The sequence below is a fragment of the Bacillus rossius genome, chromosome 8 (assembly GCF_032445375.1).
Source record: "Bacillus rossius redtenbacheri isolate Brsri chromosome 8, Brsri_v3, whole genome shotgun sequence".
In the NCBI taxonomy this organism is placed as follows: Eukaryota; Metazoa; Arthropoda; class Insecta; order Phasmatodea; family Bacillidae; genus Bacillus; species Bacillus rossius.
The window spans coordinates 65,914,894-65,934,735 of record NC_086336.1 but is presented as its reverse complement, the minus strand read 5'-3'; the positions used below and the strand labels follow the sequence as shown (position 1 = coordinate 65,934,735).

The window sequence follows — 19,842 nt, the reverse complement described above, 5'->3', positions numbered from 1 at the left end:
CTATCACATTAAATAGAGACAGCACAGGATATTCACAAAACATGAAAACAGAAAAAAGAAATACCTAAATGACAAGATAACATGACATTACTTAGCGAAATATTAATTACATATGTAATTATATAACCTCAGTGAATACATTTACTATACACAAAATATACAGAAAAATGGATAATACAAAATATAACACGTGACTAGAGGATCACAATAATAATCAATTATCTAAACTTAAAAATTTATCATTATTGTGATTCCTAATTAATCTGTATATGATGTCATTAAAGTTATGTAGAGTACAATATGTTTGGTATAAACGAGAATTAAATTGTTGTATTTTTAACCCAGTGGTTTCCAGGAGATAAGTACAGTTAATTTTAGCGTTAACAGTTTTCAACGAACAGAGAATCTAAATATACTCTACGTGCACCAAGAGGAGTTAATGCAGGTGAAGGAAGGTTTTTTTAAGTTTATTAAATTAATTAGTTTTGTTTGTATACTTTCTAGTTTATTTGCATCGGCTGACTTGATGTCATTCCAGATTACTGAACAATATTCTAATTTTCTAATTTGGACCTTATTAAGGTAAAATACAGGGAGAGAATTGACTCTGAATTGGTAGCAAAAAAAGATATAAATTTGATCATAACAAGGGTTTTGCGGGAAGACATGTATAAATAGTTTACATCATTATGGAAAAATAATTTAGAATCTAGAATAACACCAACATCCTTAATTGTTGAACATTTCGTGATTACAGAATTTTCTAAAATATAATCAAAATTAAGTGATTGATATTTCCTTGTAAAGGAAAGATAGCCATCATTTTTTTTTTTATGTAGTTTAACCAATATTGGTTTTGTGTGATTGTAGCACACAAAGGACTTTCTGACTGCTAAAAATAGTTTCTCCTGAGAAATAATATTTTTTTTCTTTCAGAATGTGTGTATAGGACTGTAATAATCCTGTCAAGGAAGACTATGTATTGTATGGTCTTAAATAAATAGACAAACCGTAATTATTTAAACGTATTACAACTATCAATCCTGAACAATATAAGAATTTAATAATGTTGACAAGCCAGTATGTAGTAGCAATGCTCCGTCTCCGAGCGCGGGACATGAAGCTGCCTCTGGACCACCCACGACCGCCCGTGGGGGCTCATCTGTTCCCCCGCGAGTGGGGGGCACGTTCGTCCTCTCAAACCTTCACTGTGTGGGTTAGGTGGACATCATACTGCATGGCTATCAAATAATCAACAAATATTAAATAATATACAATAATGTTATAACTATAGCGTAAGTTTATTACCACACAAAAAAATCCAAAAAATTGTTTATTTAGAATTAAAAAATAAATAAAATTACTAAATTAGACATATGTATGTTGGGAGTTGACAAAGAGTGGTTGGAAAGGTAGACAGCCGTCAGAGTACGGCCAATCACTGTGCATGCAACACTACAGAAAATAATCAATTAATTCCTTTGGTTGAGTATAATCACCCACAGCATTTTATTGAATCACAAGAACAATGAACATTTTGGAAATGAGTGAGCAATATTAATCCCTTAAGGACTTTAAAAACACTGTCAAATACCTAGAAGCTTACATTTCACCTCAGTGACAAATGCTAAACTGGTTTTTTTAACTTATAACATTTTCCTGTTTTTTTTTTGTTTTTTTTCCCTCTTTTGCCCGCTTGAAAAATGTTATGCAATATCCTACAGTATTAGGTACCCAAAATAATCTCATGTTAACGGTTTTTCGTTAGGACTTCAAATGTTCTGCGTTCAGGTTTTGAAATTAATATATTGTTTCACTAAACACTGTAGAGATGAAATTTTATTTATAAAAAAAATCAAGGGCGATACACAAGACGACACGAACGAACGTCGGATGACGACGCTTGGCGACGGTCACCAGAAGTTGGGTGGCAGCATGCCGGCGGGCGGCGGGATCCGTTTCTGCGAGACGACGTTCTGCAGGAACGTCTCGAGACGCACGCGCGGCCCACTGCACGACGCGGGCGATATCTGCAAACAGGCGCGCCAACCGCTCAGCCGTGCCACCGTGCCACCTGCTCCCGCGGGCATCACACACAACCTGACACGGTCGGGATAGCAGTACTGCCACCTTAGTGAACGCCAGTTAAGTTTTACTGGGAAGAGAATCAAGGAAAAATGCATACAGTACAAAGATACCTAAAACAAGTTGCAATATGCATTATTGTTTGACAATGTCTCTGATTGCACATAGCGTCCAACAAACGTCACAATCTGACCAAAAAAAATATCTGAATGTGATCAGTTCAAACGGTGTTGATTAACGGAACAAAAATAAATTAATAATGTCACGATTACGTGGCACCCACTGCAGTTAGACCGATTTGCTGTCGCGTTCATGTACATAACAAACTAGGGCCAAGTTGCTAATAGGGTAATAGCCATAGGTAAATAAAAATTCTTTGCTAAGCTTTCTGGAAAGAATATTACTACATAGTTACAAAGTGTGAACTTGTAAGAATAAATCAAGCAATACTTCTGTTAACAGAAACCTCCAACTCAGGGACAGGATTATTGTGAACTGCAATAAAATCTGATATAACCCTGCAAAACCTGTCAATACACCACAATGCACCAAAAAGTTACAAAATCATAAAGTAATCAGCATTATTAATCAGAAACTTCACCTGAATCAACAACAGCATAATTTTTTTTAATAAATTAAATTTGACGAATGTATTTCACTCAGCATGAATTTTGAACCAGAACGTATAGTATAATATAATACATAATTAATTTGTTTTATCTAGCAAAATTGGTACATTTTTTCAAACAATCAAATACGAGCCAATTTATTTTCATTGTTCTGAGTACTAATTCTGTCGTAGACATGCTTATTAACAATTATTATATTGTAAAAGTGCATCACATATCAGTGAAAACAACACTGTTTTGGTGAAATAAGTGTTGTGAAACACTGCTGTCAAACAGAGCTGATAAGAAGGAACGGGCGGTGCGGGCTACCTCCTGGATCTTGCGCAGGTGCAGGTCGCACACCAAGTGCAGGAGCTTGGAGAACTGCCGGCCGTAGGCGGCGTGCAAGGCGCCGCCCGCCACCTCCAGCAGCTCGTACAGCACCGTCGCGCTGATGTCCGGGCGCGGGTCTGCAACAAGCCCTCAGCTGCCGGCGACCACACGCTGCACACAGCCATTCACACACCTGGGCAGGCTTCCACGGCCTTGCCTCGAGCAGCCGGGATCCTGGGTCGGTCGACACTGCAGTCGCCACCGTCAGCGAGCAGCTACCCAAGTGTTCGATGCCGTGAACTTTTTAGAAACGAGCCTCTTCAGCGCTGTTCACAGCTTACTTGAATAACTACACTCCGTGGCTAAAAGCAGAGTCAATTATACCATTTTTTGGCCACGTACCTTACCAGGCGATGCAAGGAATATCTATGGATTTCCGCATTTCCGGTGATCAGCCGTACGGGGAGGAAGTCCCTACTAAATTTTTCTTTTCTTTCTTGTCTCACGTCGCACACGGTTGCAGCTGCAATGAGTCACGTGTTGGAAATGTTAGACTGCACAGGGAAAATAAGTATACGTAGTTCATTTGCGGTAAAATAAATGTTTTTACGACTGGTCCAGGTTTTTTTTTTTTTAAATTTAACGTTTAAGCCGTGACAACTTATACAATATACAATATTTATTAACAATAAATGGCTGTTGCGTGGGCCTTAACAATATTCATTTTACCGAAAATTGTCTAAACAACAGTTTGTGGAGTTCGGCTTTCGTCGCCTCCGGGAGGGGAGGGGCATGCTGACAGTCTCTCGCAGGAGGTTGTTCGAGGGGAGGGTATGTTGGAGAGGGGGGTACTGCAAGACGTCATGCCGCCGCTGCCACCAGCCCAGCCGGTTGAGTTTCGTGCACCCCCACTTAAGTCGCACAAGCTACCGCTGCCGCATTCCACAGACAAGCACCGAGTCAAGGCAATGGAGGAGGGAGTACGGGTCAGTACGACGTCCCGGAGCTACGGCTACTCCAGACTGTGCGACGAGTAAGAAACAACAGTCACAACAGCAGTATTCAGCGGTGCACATTTCTGCAAACTTTACCGATTGAGACATTGTTTAATGTATAGTTTTCTTCACTGGGTAACTTTAGTAATGCGTGAATTGTGTTGTTTGTAGTTATATTTTTACCAGTGGACACATTTTAAATAATCTTATCGTTAGAAGTCAGTAATTGTGATGACTTACATAGCCTATTTTGAAAATACGTCTCATCTAGTAGCATTTCAAATAGAGACTGAACTCTTTCATTTTTCTCAATTATATATTAATTTTTGTTTTATAAAAAATGTCTAGTATTCCCTTTTTAGAATTGCGGTAGCATGTAACGAGGATGATGTTTCAAGTTCAGCGCAAATATGACATGTAAAGTTCGAGTCCCTTGCCCGTGTGAGAATACAGCCAGTGTGCACAACATTTTTAAGGCTACTGTTAACCACCTGATTTCAGAGTTATTGTGAGAAGCGTGTCAAACCGAATGGAAGCCATTCGCGATTACAACTATGTCATTTCCAACAGATACTATTTTTTTCTGTTATATTATGGCTTTATGGGAAATAAGAGTTGTTTGTGTTCATCAGCGACAGGGACAGGAGGGGGTATCGAGCGAGCACCGAGGGGCAGAGGGGCACGCACCCAGGTTGAGGAGCGCCGCCAGCCAGCGCCAGCCCTCGCGCAGGCCGTGAGGGTGCGGCTTGCCCTGCCGCCGGCGCACCGGAGTCGCCACCACCGCCGCGTACAGCCTGGTGATCCCCGACATGCGCTTCAGGAAGTTCTCCTGGGACTCCACCTCCCCGCCGTCCGAGTAGTTGTAGCCCAGCTTCCTGCCACAGCCACACCGCACAGCTTCGTTTCTACTGTTGATTAGAGCCGTTCGGATATCTCCTTTTCTGATACCCCGAACCACCACCTATATCTGTTTTATTTTAATGTTTGAGTCATTTTTTTATATCTAAATTCAAAGCAAGTTTATTGAAAATTATGCATCATTTATTTATTAAGTAAACATCTTCAGTTATATTTAGTCAAAGTTAGTGACAGTGATGATAATTTTTAAGAATTTCCTTTAAAAATGTAGTCAAAGTAATAAAATAAAGATAAAAATACTTACAACTATAAAAAATACACATAGCAAATAATAAAACTAAAATAAAAAAAGTGAACTAATTTTTTTCTTCTGATAGCTGCGATACCTGTACGGTACATTGGCATCGGGCCCGTATCCGATACCAGTATCTGGTATCAGAACAGCCCTAGTAAAAATTGAAATAAATTGTTTTGTAATACTGTAATACGTTTGTGGCAGAATATTCAGGTTTGCGAACAGTAAGAAAACGTCCCGCTCACTTGTAGTAGTCCCGGTCAGACTCGCTCTCCAGCTGGAGCGGGAACATGGGCACCAGGTAGGGGCACTTGCGGTACATCTGGGCCAGCAGCAGCCGCCCGAACTCCGGGAAGTCCGCCCACAGCGCCACCACGATGGCCGCCAGCGGGAACACCGTCTTGGGCTGCTTCGCCGTCATCTCGCCCAGTTGCTGCCGACACAGTCGCCGTCAGCGCTCCGCCGCGGCCCGCGGTCACCCTGCCTGCGGGGGCCAACTGCAGGTAGTGCGTAGTGCCTGCCTGCTCTCGGTACCGACGAGTCCGCGTCGTGCCCACCGCTACAGCTCTCGGCTGTTTCATAGTTCACTTTGAGGCATGCAGAATCATCATCTTTACAGACACTATCTTCTTTGTATTCCACACCAGAAATTAAAGAATTGCTTTTAATTTTGAAAAGTACATGTGTATTATTTAAAAAAAATACTGGGTTTACTAGACCGGTTTTACTCACGAACAAACTTAAAAAATGTCCATATTTAATGGTGTGTATTTTGTAACTGGCCACTCACCACCAGCTTCTCGATCATCACGCCCTGGCAGTAGGCCACGCCCTGGGGGTGGCGCCCCGGGTGCAGCACGGAGCCCGCGAGCTGCACCGGCCGGCCCGACAGCAGGCTCGACAGCTTCTGGAACTTGTCCTGCAGGTGGCTGGCGCTCACGTCCGAGATGGAGTTCAGAGGCACGTTCACCGCCCTCTGCAACACGGCCGCCCGCGTCCTGGGGGCGCTCTCCGGGCCACCTGCGGTCCGGCAGTCTGAACAGGCCACAGCACTGGCCGGCCGTGGAGCCACTTGCATGGACCAGGCCGACCTGGATGTACACAGCGACCGCCCGGATGCACGCCAGCCTGGCTGGATGATCCTCCCGTGCTCTCACTATGTCGCAGAAGCTATCACCGCAACATTTTTAAAAGGAATGTCCGTTTATTTTTTTTTTTCCTTCATATAGGAATGTAACTGAGAGTTTTAAAGCCAAGACATAATATATGCTGTGGGTTAAAAATAACATTTTTATATGCTTTCATTGTGATTATTTCAATTTAGATATTATTTATATTTTCATGTTAAAATTTCTTAATTTTTCAACGGTTTCTGAAAATGTATTCATAAATTTGCTGCTTCATTAAATCAGGTGTTGGTGGAATCTAAATTCCAGTGTATCTTCACAAGATGTACGTGACACACATGGAAATAACATATTTATATACGTATAGCATACAAACAGTGTAAATTGCGAACAGCAGATTGTAAAAGGGTTATAATCAACTGTGAATTTATTGCACTACAATAAATTAGGTTAAAAAAAAGGACCAAAATAAAATGGTGCAAATAACGGAAAAAAGTAAAAAGTGGTAATGTAAACTCAGGGTTCTACTGTATTTATGCTCTGAAGAGAACTAAGAGTGTACGTGAAGGAAACGAGCAAACGGGGCGGCGCGGACTTGCCTGGCACTCGAACCGGAACTCCTTGAGGGACGGGTCTCGGAGCAGATCGGCGTAGGAGCCGTGCAGTTGGTCCAGCAGCTGGCTCAGGTCCCGGTACCGCTGCCAGTCCTCCGGCGCCACGGACTTCAACAGCACAGCTGCGGACAGTGACTCGCACGGCTGAGCACAGGCGCCCTAGTGCCGACACCAACCACATGGCAGGCGATCACTGGAACAATTGGTGGTTCTGAATATCGTTCCTCTCTTTCACTTAGAGAAACTTGGAAAATGCAAAAAAATGTTGTTTCCACAGCCGTTAAGAGGAAACATCATGGAAGATGAACTGCAAGTGGGTCAAGTGAGTTGAAGTGTGTTGATGTCACACGCATGTGGGTTTCGAGTCATGCGTAGCAACGATGCCATACTTTCGGCTTTGTTTAGTACATTTGCACATGCAAAAAACTAAGATCACTTGATCCTGCCATTCACAATTTTAAATGACTTTATTAAGGCATTATTATTTTTTTTTATAATCTGGGATGGTGCTTTGTAAGGTTCGTCCATTCATTAAATCTCAGCTGTCTATTCTTTTGAGAAGTATTATTGATTGTTTTCTAGTTTTTTTTATGTACCTGTTTTCGTGGTTGAAAGATGGTGGCAATTCTGACAAGTGAATTTTTCATGAAGGATAATAAAAAGCAGTAACAAACAGCAACAGTTAACCTAGAGACTTTATTAGTAATCAATCAATCATTGATCATAACATTTTTTTGGAAATTAAATAACATTTCAACATTTAATCACAATTTCTTCAAGTGTTTATGTATGTGCAATTCAGATCGTAGCTAGCTGGAGAAGTCTGGAATGTAACAACACCTTAAATAATTTTTTTTATGATTGATATTAACATCACAGTGTTGTGAGTGAGAAACAAGTGTATAAAGAACGGTTTTGAACTGAAAACTACCAAATCACAGCAACTGGAACACAGCTTAAGTTTGTGTTATGGTGCAAAAAAAACTGAATTCGAAAAATTTCAACAAATATAAAAATTGTTCTCCTGCTCAATCTAACAACTGAATTGTAGCTTGATTACAGAAAAGAAAGAGAGATAAGCACTTCATAGTTGTGCGAACTCCGCCTGTAGCATACAATTAATATGGAATCAACCAGAGGGTAAGTGCCAGCTATAAGTACAAAGTATTAGGTACTAGCAGGAGAAGTAAGAGCTACAAATATAAACAACATACAGTCCAACCTCAATATTAAAAACCTGAAGGGACCATAATTTTGTCACTTTGCAATAACAAGGTTTGTAATAACCAAACTATTACAAAATATATCCCCAGCCTACAATTAACCAAAGCAATGGCAACAGTATTATTTTAGTTTAAAATTCCCATTGTTCCTTGCTCGGATGTTTGTATAAACCATCCTTTACTGCATGTGACTGTTCACCCTTGGAACAAAAACAAATTTGTTTTACATAATAACCATACTTTTGTATTAAATAAATTACTTAGCAATATAACTCCTATATAATTTCAAGGGACAGCAAAAACAATTTGTGTAAATAAGTTTTGAATTAACAGAGTTTTTATTAATGAGGTTCCACTGAACTCATTAAGTTGGAGTCCCACTAATCCCAACTATGCTAATCCAAATGAGTTTTGGATACAAATAAATATCACAAAAATTTAATTTTTTGTATTTAAAAAATATTTTTGAAATCTTGACCCAATCATCAACGTGTCTAGTGATATTGCGCATTTAAAAATGTTGTAGACTGTGTTACGTGATAGATAACTAAAGGGTTATAAAGATGTATTTACTACACGCTGATGCATTGCGGCAATAATTGGCTAACCTGAAAATTGGCGTTTCGAACCAGAATCGTCCCCACGTAGTCGGGATTTGTGGGACTCCACATGAACTACTGTGGATCTCCTACGCTCAGGTTCGGAGAGTCAGTTATTTTATTATGTGACCTGCTGTCCAAACAGACGGGTTCCCGTCGGCCCTGACCGGGCAGGCAGTCACTCACAGTCGTAGCTGCTGGCCGCCTCTCGCTGGCTGCTCTCCGCGGCCTTGGAGCGCTTCTCCTGCTCCGCCTGGTCCTTCTTCCTGTCCGCCTCTTGCTTCCTCCTGCTCGCCTCCTCCTCCTTCTGCACGTCCGCTGCCTCCTCCTTCGCGTTTATCTCGTCTGCGTCACACACACGTTTCCCTCTGAGGCAACAGCGACACTTCCTTCCCCGGCGGCGCTCAGGGTCGCAGTCATGTGGTGCGCAGCATCACACAAAGTTAACATAACAAGTAAATTTAACTATGATTAAAAAAAGAAAAATATTTATTGGTTTTAATTTTTAAAACATATAAACTGAATGAAATCTAAAATTAATACATTCCTTAGGTTATTTGGTAAAGAACTGCAAGATTACAGTTACTTTCTGGAACGGCCAGTTTAAGTTAATGAAAAAAAACAATAACACCCGTGAAGCTACAAAGATTTAGTGATAACAAATAACTTTTGATAATGATTAAACATACTCTAGTTTTACGTGTATAAACATATTATTAAACTTAAATTTTACTGGTTTAAGGAAAAAGCACTGCCAGGTGTTTTTAATTGTCGTGCATTTACACCATTATATTACGGTTTCATTTCACTGTATTTTGCTTCAAATTTTCTTGGATTCCTGTCAAGTGTGAAAAAATAAGTTTCACTATAGTACGTTAAAATTTGATGCAAAAGCACATTCTAAATTCATGAATAAAATTTTATTTATAAAAAAAATTGCAGAAGTCAAAATTTATTATAAGCCATACAGCTAACATATGGTACAAGGTATACATTCAGCTCGCTCTGAACCACGGCCCACTGGAGCATCGATGTTGCTGGGTTAATGAACGTCGATACAGCTTTCATGAGATTAATACACCGTACCTTGGTATTTGAAACAAGCGCTAATTAGCTGCTCTGGTGGAAAAAACAACTGATGAGCATTTGTGTTCTTTAAAAAAAAAGGATTACAGAAAATACAGAAATATAACTATTGATTGTGAAATGTATTTCAGTAGAAAACAAGAAACACTGTATTGTAATAAACACCTAAGATATTAATTAAATATGGGTCAACTAAGAAGAATAACATGAACACAATAAGTTAGATCACATTTTGGGTGCATTTTGTTTATCTGTAGCTAGGCCTATATCAAGAACAATGCATGTTATTTTTTTTCAACTAAATGTTAATTAAAATAAATTTTAAAAAATTTTGTAAGGTATATTTTAAAATTGACTACCTGTTGGAGTTTTCAGGTCATAGAGGCTGGTTTTACAATCTGTCGTTTGCTTGTTGCTGACACAGAAGTTCCAGAATTCACTAATCATTTGGCATGAATATACACTTTAAAATTTGGGAACTTTATATTCTCCCCCATAATGGCCGGCATTTATTAACAGTAACGAACCAGAATTAATTTTATTTTTAAATGTTTAGAGATACTAAATATTTACTACAAACCTCTGATTATAAATTTGCAAAAAATTTTGTTCCATGCATTTTTTCTGTAGAATCCACTGTTTACAAGATACGTAAAATTTATACATTAGGCACTTCTTTTAAATCATTATTCAACTATTACGAGTGTAGTTATGAAAGAATCATCTAACATGTCAGGTCTCGTAGTAGCGAGGTTCTACCATATTCACTATTGTAACTTTTGATATGAGACCACAAAATGCAAACAGTTAATTAATTGCTATTTGCAACTACTGTGTTAGGAATATTTGTAGGTGTTGGAATATCATTATAATGATGAAGTGAAACACTGGAGCACGGCTTGTGACAAGCGACTCACCTGCTATTCCCTGGATGAACTGCTGGATGGTCGATATCTGGCGGACGAGCTCACAACCGGCGCTCACGTCTGCCTCAGTCACCTCCGAGACCTGTGCACAACCACCGAGCGTTCACACGTTACACTTCAAGCATCATCACACATCAAAACTAACCTCACAACCAATCACTCAATCAGTTACAAAAACTACTCTCTTAAAATCAATATTTATTTCAAACTATGCATCTATTCTAACATCTGCTTCAATTCTACCAACAGATCAATCTTAGCACACGTGTGTTTGTTGTTGTGCAAGCGAAGTGGAGCGCTGGTCTGATGCCTCAGGTCGGCCGCGTGGCTTCTGTACGATCGGTATACGCGAAGATAGCTCTTAGTTCCAGGTAGAAAAAACAGACAACGGACAATGGATTGCGGCATTTAGGAGCTGAGCGAATAAAGATTAGTGTCTCAAAAATGTTCTGCATTTGTTGGAAAACTAGTAATTCTACTGAAATCATGTATTCGAATAACAGATCCAGAAAGTAATTTAAAAGTCATTTATGCCTCCTGAAAGAAGGAGCATCACAGGTTACATTGGTTCCTTCCATCATTCTGTAATGATTGTGTTCATTATTCTTCATTATGTACATTGTTTCCCTCACAAGAAAATGTCATTACGTATATTGGTATATTACACAAAAACTATATTTTGTAAGTAATTAATAGGGACTATGAATATACCCTGCATTAACAGGGTTTTTATAAGCAATTACTATTTGAAGTTTTTCATTTACAAAGTGCTGTGAGGTAAGGTCTATTGAAACGTGTTACTGACACTGCCATTAGTCCCCAGTTGTAACAGCCTCGGAAACTAGAAGGAAAAAAAACCAAGCTGACAAAACGGAAAATTGTTTCATTTGAAGTTCATCTGAGTTGGTTACGATGATTGAAATTTGCACATGGACAGTGCTGGTGGGGTAAGAAGTCACATAACCACTGCTACGCCAGGTTACGGATCACTCCCACGAGGAGGCGGCACGGGAAAGAGACAGGGAGAGAATGTAAAGGGGCCAGCAGTAACAAGGTCAGGAATACAGACATGTTAGCTTATCAAACGTCAATATAGTTATAACATGAATACAAAAAAAATAAATGAAAAATTAAAATTAACAAGCTACAAAAAAATACTTCACTGAAATGAACAACAATACAAACTATGTGCACTGATACTGCCGGTAGTGCCTCGATGCGGTCTGGCGGCAGGAACTCTGAGCGCAAGTGACACGCGGGTGGCAAGGGAGACGGTACCTGGCAGTGCCGCACCAGGTGGTCCATGGCCTCGTTGAGGCTGCGCAGTTGGCCGGTGTGTCCCGCCAGCTTGCCGGAGAGCGCGGGCTTGTCTCGGCACCTCCTGCACCCAGCGGTCACAACACAGTCCTCACGCACGGACAGCCACCAGCCGGGCTGTGCCATCAACTACAGACTGTCAATACCAAGATTATATTTAATATATATGTGCATAAGACAACAAAACTAATAACAATTTCCAATTCAACCTTCCATGGCTTCTGGGAACTACTGCGAGCCAATGATGAGGTGGTTCCTTGCTACATTCAAGAGGTGGTCCCTTCCCCCACTCACCTGCGATGTCCCCGCCTCTTGACGTGAAACAAAACTTGAAATAAAAAATTGAACAAAAATAATTCAAGACAAAAAAAAATGTAAAGTAAATGTCAGGTAAGTAAATAGTGAAACTATGAGCAGAATCCTGAAACAGTTCTGAGCTAGCAACTCACTCGGCTAGGAGTGAAGAGCAACTCAATAGCCTGGTGAGGGGATACAGCAAATTACTTGGCCTAGAGAGGGACTAAAGAACTCACCAGGCCTGGAAAGGGGAGAAGCGACTCACCAGGCCTGGAAAGGGGAGTAGCGACTCACCAGGCCTGGAAAGGGGAGAAGCGACTCGCCAGGCCTGGAAAGGGGAGTAGCGACTCACCGGACCTGGAAAGGGGAGAAGCAACTCGCCAGGCCTGGAAAGGGGAGAAGCGACTCACCAGGCCTGGAAAGGGGAGAAGCGACTCACCAGGCCTGGAAAGGGGAGTAGCGACTCACCAGGCCTGGAAAGGGGAGTAGCGACTCGCCAGGCCTGGAAAGGGAAAAGCGACTCGCCAGGCCTGGAAAGGGGAGAAGCGACTCACCAGGCCTGGAAAGGGGAGAAGCGACTCGCCAGGCCTGGAAAGGGGAGTAGCGACTGACCCGACCTGGAAAGGGGAGAAGCGACTCGCCAGGCCTGGAAAGGGGAGTAGCGACTCACCAGGCCTGGAAAGGGGAGAAGCGACTCGCCAGGCCGGGAAAGGGAAAAGCGACTCGCCAGGCCTGGAAAGGGGAGAAGCGACTCGCCAGGCCTGGAAAGGGGAGTAGCGACTCACCCGACCTGGAAAGGGGAGAAGCGACTCGCCAGGCCTGGAAAGGGGAGTAGCGACTCACCAGGCCTGGAAAGGGGAGAAGCGACTCGCCAGGCCTGGAAAGGGGAGAAGCGACTCGCCAGGCCTGGAAAGGGGAGAAGCGACTCACCAGGCCTGGAAAGGGGAGAAGTGACTCACCAGGCCTGGAAAGGGGAGTAGCGACTCACCAGGCCTGGAAAGGGGAGTAGCGACTCACCAGGCCTGGAAAGGGGAGAAGCGACTCACCAGGCCTGGAAAGGGGAGTAGCGACTCACCAGGCCTGGAAAGGGGAGTAGCGACTCGCCAGGCCTGGAAAGGGAAAAGCGACTCGCCAGGCCTGGAAAGGGGAGAAGCGACTCACCAGGCCTGGAAAGGGGAGAAGCGACTCGCCAGGCCTGGAAAGGGGAGTAGTGACTCACCCGACCTGGAAAGGGGAGAAGCGACTCGCCAGGCCTGGAAAGGGGAGTAGCGACTCACCAGGCCTGGAAAGGGGAGAAGCGACTCGCCAGGCCGGGAAAGGGAAAAGCGACTCGCCAGGCCTGGAAAGGGGAGAAGCGACTCGCCAGGCCTGGAAAGGGAAAAGCGACTCACCAGGCCTGGAAAGGGGAGAAGCGACTCACCAGGCCTGGAAAGGGAAAAGCGACTCACCAGGCCTGGAAAGGGGAGAAGCGACTCGCCAGGCCTGGAAAGGGAAAAGCGACTCACCAGGCCTGGAAAGGGAAAAGCGACTCGCCAGGCCTGGAAAGGGGAGAAGCGACTCACCAGGCCTGGAAAGGGGAGTAGCGACTCACCGGACCTGGAAAGGGGAGAAGTGACTCGCCAGGCCTGGAAAGGGGAGAAGCGACTCACCAGGCCTGGAAAGGGGAGTAGCGACTCACCAGGCCTGGAAAGGGGAGAAGTGACTCACCAGGCCTGGAAAGGGGAGAAGCGACTCGCCAGGCCTGGAAAGGGGAGAGACACTCACTTGGCGACCTCGAGGATCTGCTGGTACACGGCGCGGTAGCGACACTGTTGCTGGTGCAGCTCGTCCAGTCGCAGCTTCTTGTCCAGGAGCCTCTGGTGCTCCTTGTCCTCTGCCTCGCGTATCTTCTGGTTGCGCTCGTTGATCCTCTGCAAGCAGCACGAGACAAGCTCCACCTACTGTGGCACATGTTGGCCACCCTCATTACACCAGTTTTTAAATGCAACACACAGTCATACTGTATTTTTTAATACATATCCCAATAATGCTCAAATGTCAGGCTGAATCAGAGATCCTTCACAGGTGTCGGCGGGAGGGGTACCTGCTGGTGCTGCTCGCGGAGACGCGCCTGGGACTCGCGGGTCTGAACCTCCTCCTGCTCCGCCTGGCGCAGCATGGCGCGCTGCTCCTCGCGCCTGCGAGCCTCCCCCTTCCCCCGCCGCACCTCCAGCTGCAGCTCCAGGAACTCCCGCTGGCCGCGCTCCAGCTCCAGCGCCCGCCGCGCCCGCCGCTTCGCCAGCGCCTGCCGCACATCCACGTCTGCCTCCGCAACGCACTTCTCTTCAACCAACACTTCCTCTCAACGTCAAGTACCTACAGTACAGACTGCACACTTACTGAAACACAACACTTATATTCATAACTTTTGACAAGAGTTTTCCAAACAGGAAAAACATTTTTTGACGTGACAATGTCTAATAAATCGATGAACGCCAGCTGCACGCACGAAAAAGTGTCCCGTTACGCTCATTGTTCCGTTACGCTCTGCCCCGTTACGCTGTCTGCGAGTGCAGTAATAATAGGTTATGTATGTTACAACTGACTAAAAAATTATGATGATTCATATAATTGATAGATATTTGATTACAGTTTATTTATATGAAAACTTGTTCATAATTATATTTAAACTATAAAGCCAAACGCCAGTTTTTTAAAATTAATTGCAAGTCGTCTACACGTGAACTGTTCCGTCGACTGCTTATAAAGTGAAGTGAAAAGTTAATGTGGTTTTCATTGCTTATTACAACAACAATTTCGGCATTTAAAGTTAATTATTCTTGCATTTTAAAAATCTGATTACTAGTATAATTTCAAGTATTTATTATTTTATTATCAAAATAAAAATGATTCAATTTTATTCATAAAAGTATGCAATCATTTCATCAATGTTTTGTTAGGACATTGTCACGTTTAACTATCATCCGTAAACCGACTTTACAGACAACCAATTTTTTTTACTGCCAAATTTAATTCCTGTTTTTTTTTTTTTTTTTCAGTTACTCTGCTTATTTTTGCTGTAGCTATTCCTCCTGGATTTTATCCCACACCCCTTTACTTCAATAAAAAAAAACTCTGTTTCTGTAGGTTTTGAAATACTATTTCTTCCAAGCTCAAAAATTAAATTCTGCAGTTATGTTACCTACATCTTAAATGTACTCATTATGCTAGCTTTTTTTCTTTACAATAATGAATGCAAGGCCATTTTTATTTCCAAACATACACCCCGTATTACTTCTGTAGAACTCCTTAAATCCTGCATTTGCAAAAACCAGACTTTATTACTAAATCACAGGCAAAAAATTAAAAAAAATATCCAAATGGTTTCCTTTTGTTCCAAAAATGAACTTTAGCGCTTTAAAAGTCTTTCTGATTTCCCGCAACAGCCTTACGTAATTCAGCAGTTCGAAGAACTTTGAATAACTGAAAACTATGAATGCATGAAAGGCCCTGGGAAAAAATTTGTTTAGACATCTGTAGGCATTAAAAAATGTTTTTTTATATAATCATAATTAAATTTTGAAAATCAAACGAACAATTTATTTAAATATTTAATTAGAAAATAATAAATGCTTCAATGCCAACTAAAAATTAAACACTATAACTACACTTAAATAATTATTTCAATGTTCATCAATGTTTCTTCGTGATTTACAGGAACAAAAAATTATATACTATTCATCATCTTATAATTTAAATTATCTGAATTGGTTGTAAATTACATCCAGCTAAATATTCCGTTAAAATTTAATTAATTGATTAATTAATTTAGTCAATGTAAACAAAAAAAATTCTATATTTAAAATGCAATTCCTATTCTGTGGGAAATCCCAGACTGTACTATAAACCCCCTTTCTGTTGGAAACACCAATTCTATGTAAAATCCTCCCCCTGCGGGAAAATACCCTTTTTGTGGTTAGGTCCCAGTCATATAAAAAAAAAATTCCCAACCCTGAATACTGTTTAGAATAAAACTAAATGAAAGTATTTAATTAAGCTTCATAAACAATACCCGGCCGTGGAAGAGAGCGGAGCAGGTAGTAACTGCCCCAAGTGCCCCCTCACCTGCACGTGCCTCTGGCGCTCCAGCTCTATGTCGGACAGCAGCTTCTGCACGCACATGTTGGCGTACTGCGGGCCCGTGTCGCCGCCGCCCCTCAGGCTGGGGCCAGGCGTCCTGGGCCACGCCCCTCCGCTGCCCGGGCAGGGGGGCTCCTCCCCAGGGGGCTCCTCCCCTCCCGCGCCCCTGTCGCAGCCCGGCCCGATGGTCACCCCCGTCACCAGGCCGGAGAGCGCGGCCGCCTTGCGCAGCACCGACTGCTCGTAGCGCCGGATCCTGTCCCTGTGGGAGGGCAGGCTCACAGAGGGACTAATGCTAGTCGTGTGCTATAGCAACCAGTGTTGTTCATGGACAGCAAGGTGACGTTGTGGGACGTTAGACCTGGTGTCTAAACAGTGTCACATTTTGTTAAAATATTCTACAGAGTATTTAACAGATCATGCATTCAATATAAATATTTGTGAAAATAATATGCACACACACAAACATATTACAAAGCCAGAAAGGTGAAATAAAGATTACGCGTGATATTATACTAAACATAATATAAGAACATTGCGGATATTACAAAATGTGTATCACAATGTATTCAAATGTTGTATGGGAATTTTAGTATACCGTGATTTCTACGAATACTAAAGTTGGTATTGAATTAGAAAATATAATTGCAACCATTCCAGTATTCTTTCAAATTTAACATTTTTTTTTTTTTAATCATCAAGTAAACTTATACTTCAACCTTTACATTGTCAGTGATTTTACAGCAATAAAATGATTTAACATTAATTAAATATAAATGCTGAAATAAAAGTTTGTGATGAAAAAAATTAGTAAAATATGTGTGTGTGTGTGTCTATATATATAAATTGCACATTTTGGATTCCGGTTTACTATACAATTTCATAATTACTATATTTTTGTTGTATCCTTTATGATACCCATTACCTATGTAATTTTCTGAAGAAACTAAATTTTTGAAAAACAATCATGAGTAAATGTTAAAAGACTAATTGGGCTTATTGAAACTAAGTGACATAATTGAATTAATGTTGAGGTATTTTGGCTGTGGGTTTTAGCCAAATAAAAAGCGAAGAGTTCACAGTTTACATCTACATTGCAGCCACCACCAACAGGGTGATAGTCTTTTAATGAGTCTTCGCGTAGTTTAGCCTTTAAAAAAATCTTTCTCCTGAGACGAGTGTTTCCTGATTGGTTGCAGCTGTGGCCAAACACTCTCTCCTTTCCCTCTGGTTAGCTCAGTACTTTGACCAATCGTACATGTTCTTCTGTGATTGGTTTAAGCTGTAACCAAACAGTGGCTTCATCTCTTTTGGTTGGCTTGGCTAGCTGGCCCGTGTGAATGATTGGTTAAGGTACACTAGCCATATTTAAAATTGGTTATTCCTAACCAACTGCTTAAAAGAATTTACAGCATATTTTATTGTATTTAACCTAGAAAATTTCCAAACTAATTTTGAAAGAAACACCTAACAATATTACATGACATATCTGTCATGTACAACACAAACATAACATAACCTAATCTCACGTTAAAATAGTAACAAAAAATGGAAAATCAGTTCAGGGTTCAGGTGCCACAACGACCTCTTAGAGAATCATTCAAAAATATGACAGGATGTGGAAAAAAAATATTATTTTGGTGAAATTGGTTTCTCGTAAAAACATGCTGAAATTTATAACACCCTTTTTTTAGAACCATTTTAAATCTCAGGATTATTAGTATATATTAAAAAATTTAAACAAATACAAACACGGAATCAACCAGTATAAATAACTTATAAATAATATTCACTACACTTACCCTTGCATTACAAATTAAAAAAAATTATATTTTCGAACGGCAAGTAATAAGAAAGTGTACACATTCCTAATAATAACAGACACACTACTATCCAAAGACTATAACCAACCTAGTTCGAAATGTAGTTACATGTCTAAATCAAAGTAATTAAAATTTTAAGGTAAGCCATTTCCGCTCACTGCGTATTCATTGGCTGAATGTGTCTGACGTCACTTGGAGGGTAGTAAGCCTTGCGGAAGTTGCACGACAGTGAAATAGAGTACAGCAATAAAATAAACTTGACTGTGTGAAAAAAAAACTTACAGGCTAAGTAAATATCTAATATTATATTCCATAATACATATAGCCTATAATAGTTAAGGTTTTAATATCTAATTTGCTATAATACTGCAAAAAAAAAAGTTACATAGTGATTTTAAGGTTTAGCAGGATATATTATGCCGTCAGCCGCGGTCTCGTGTTCGAGTCCGGGCGCGAATTCTAGCGGGGTGGCTGGTCTGGTTAACGTTTTATGTTCCGGGAGGGCGCCAGGCTAGCTCGGTGTCTAACCAATGGGGGTTCGTGGTTCGTTGCCCCAGCGTGGTCCGCTAGAACCGTCGGCGGTATTGCTTGGGAATTTACGTTAAAGAAGAATGCGTGGGATTGCCGTAGTAGCGACGTGCCTTTATTCAAGGGATTGACGTCACACCATACAATTACTGAGCACAGACATGCCCCTGAGGGCTTCTTGTCCGTTGCGGGGTGCAGGCCGGTATATGTTCAATGTTTCGTGGCACTGGTTTCTCGGGTAACAGTATGCAGGCCAAGTACACTTGATGCAAGAGAGGCGCGCACAGATGACGTGGCGCAAAGTTACATTAACAAAGTACACTTAATGAAAATTAGGCGCGCACAAATGACGTGGCGCAAAGTTACGTTAACAAAGTACACTTAATGAAAATTAGGCGCGCACAAATGACGTGGCGCAAAGTTACGTTAACAAAGTACACTTAATGAAAATTAAGCGCGCACAGATGATGTGGTGCAAAGTTACGTTAACAAAGTACACTTAATGAAAATTAGGCGCGCACAGATGACGTGGCGCAAAGTTACGTTGACAAAGTACACTTAATGAAGATTAGGCGCGCACAAATGACGTGGCGCAAAATTACGTTAACAAAGTACCCTTAATGAATATTAGGCGCGCACAAATGACGTCGCACACAGAGTTTGTGGGTGACTGGAGTCGGCCAGTCCCGTAAGCGATTGTTTCTACGCGGGTGCCGTGCCCACTGGGTGGTACACGCACCGCCACTAAACTTGGCGAAGTTTCCCTTGCGGGTTTGTGGTCCGCGCGAAGGCGCGTGGCCTTAAGAAAGTTCTGTGGTTTGCGGGAGACGGCCCGTGCCGTATGCTGAAGAACGACCCTGCGCACCAGGTGTGGTGCGAGGCGTCTTTACGTTTACGCGGTCGGATTAGGTCCTGAACCGTAAAAAACGGACCGGGCACGCACGGAGAGGTGAATAGAAAAAGGTTTGGTTTATGCTAAATGACTATATTTACCGGACGTTATTTGCGA

At 41.9% G+C, this 19,842-nt stretch overlaps 1 protein-coding gene across 1 annotated transcript; it reads right to left on the bottom strand.

The window, feature by feature from the left end:
• Positions 1-1,821: 1,821 nt before the first annotated feature.
• LOC134535126 (mRNA export factor GLE1) lies at positions 1,822-18,438 on the bottom strand. The gene is made up of 13 exons (XM_063374065.1): positions 18,285-18,438; positions 16,468-16,744; positions 14,447-14,647; positions 14,128-14,273; positions 12,028-12,130; positions 10,741-10,831; positions 8,924-9,082; positions 6,901-7,037; positions 5,965-6,150; positions 5,420-5,607; positions 4,709-4,896; positions 3,024-3,163; positions 1,822-2,030 (listed from the first exon to the last, which is right to left on the bottom strand). Exons 1-13 carry the CDS (start codon positions 18,290-18,292, stop codon positions 1,914-1,916), a joined length of 1,941 nt encoding a protein of 646 aa, XP_063230135.1. The 5' UTR covers positions 18,293-18,438; the 3' UTR covers positions 1,822-1,913.
• Positions 18,439-19,842: the final 1,404 nt, after the last annotated feature.

Coding starts and splice junctions, on each gene's coding strand:
- LOC134535126 (XM_063374065.1), bottom strand. Junction 10,832..12,027: donor ACCTGGTGCGGCACTGCCAG/GTACCGTCTCCC, acceptor GGTTGTGCACAG/GTCTCGGAGGTGACTGAGGC. Junction 5,608..5,964: donor TGATGATCGAGAAGCTGGTG/GTGAGTGGCCAG, acceptor CTGTGTCGGCAG/CAACTGGGCGAGATGACGGC.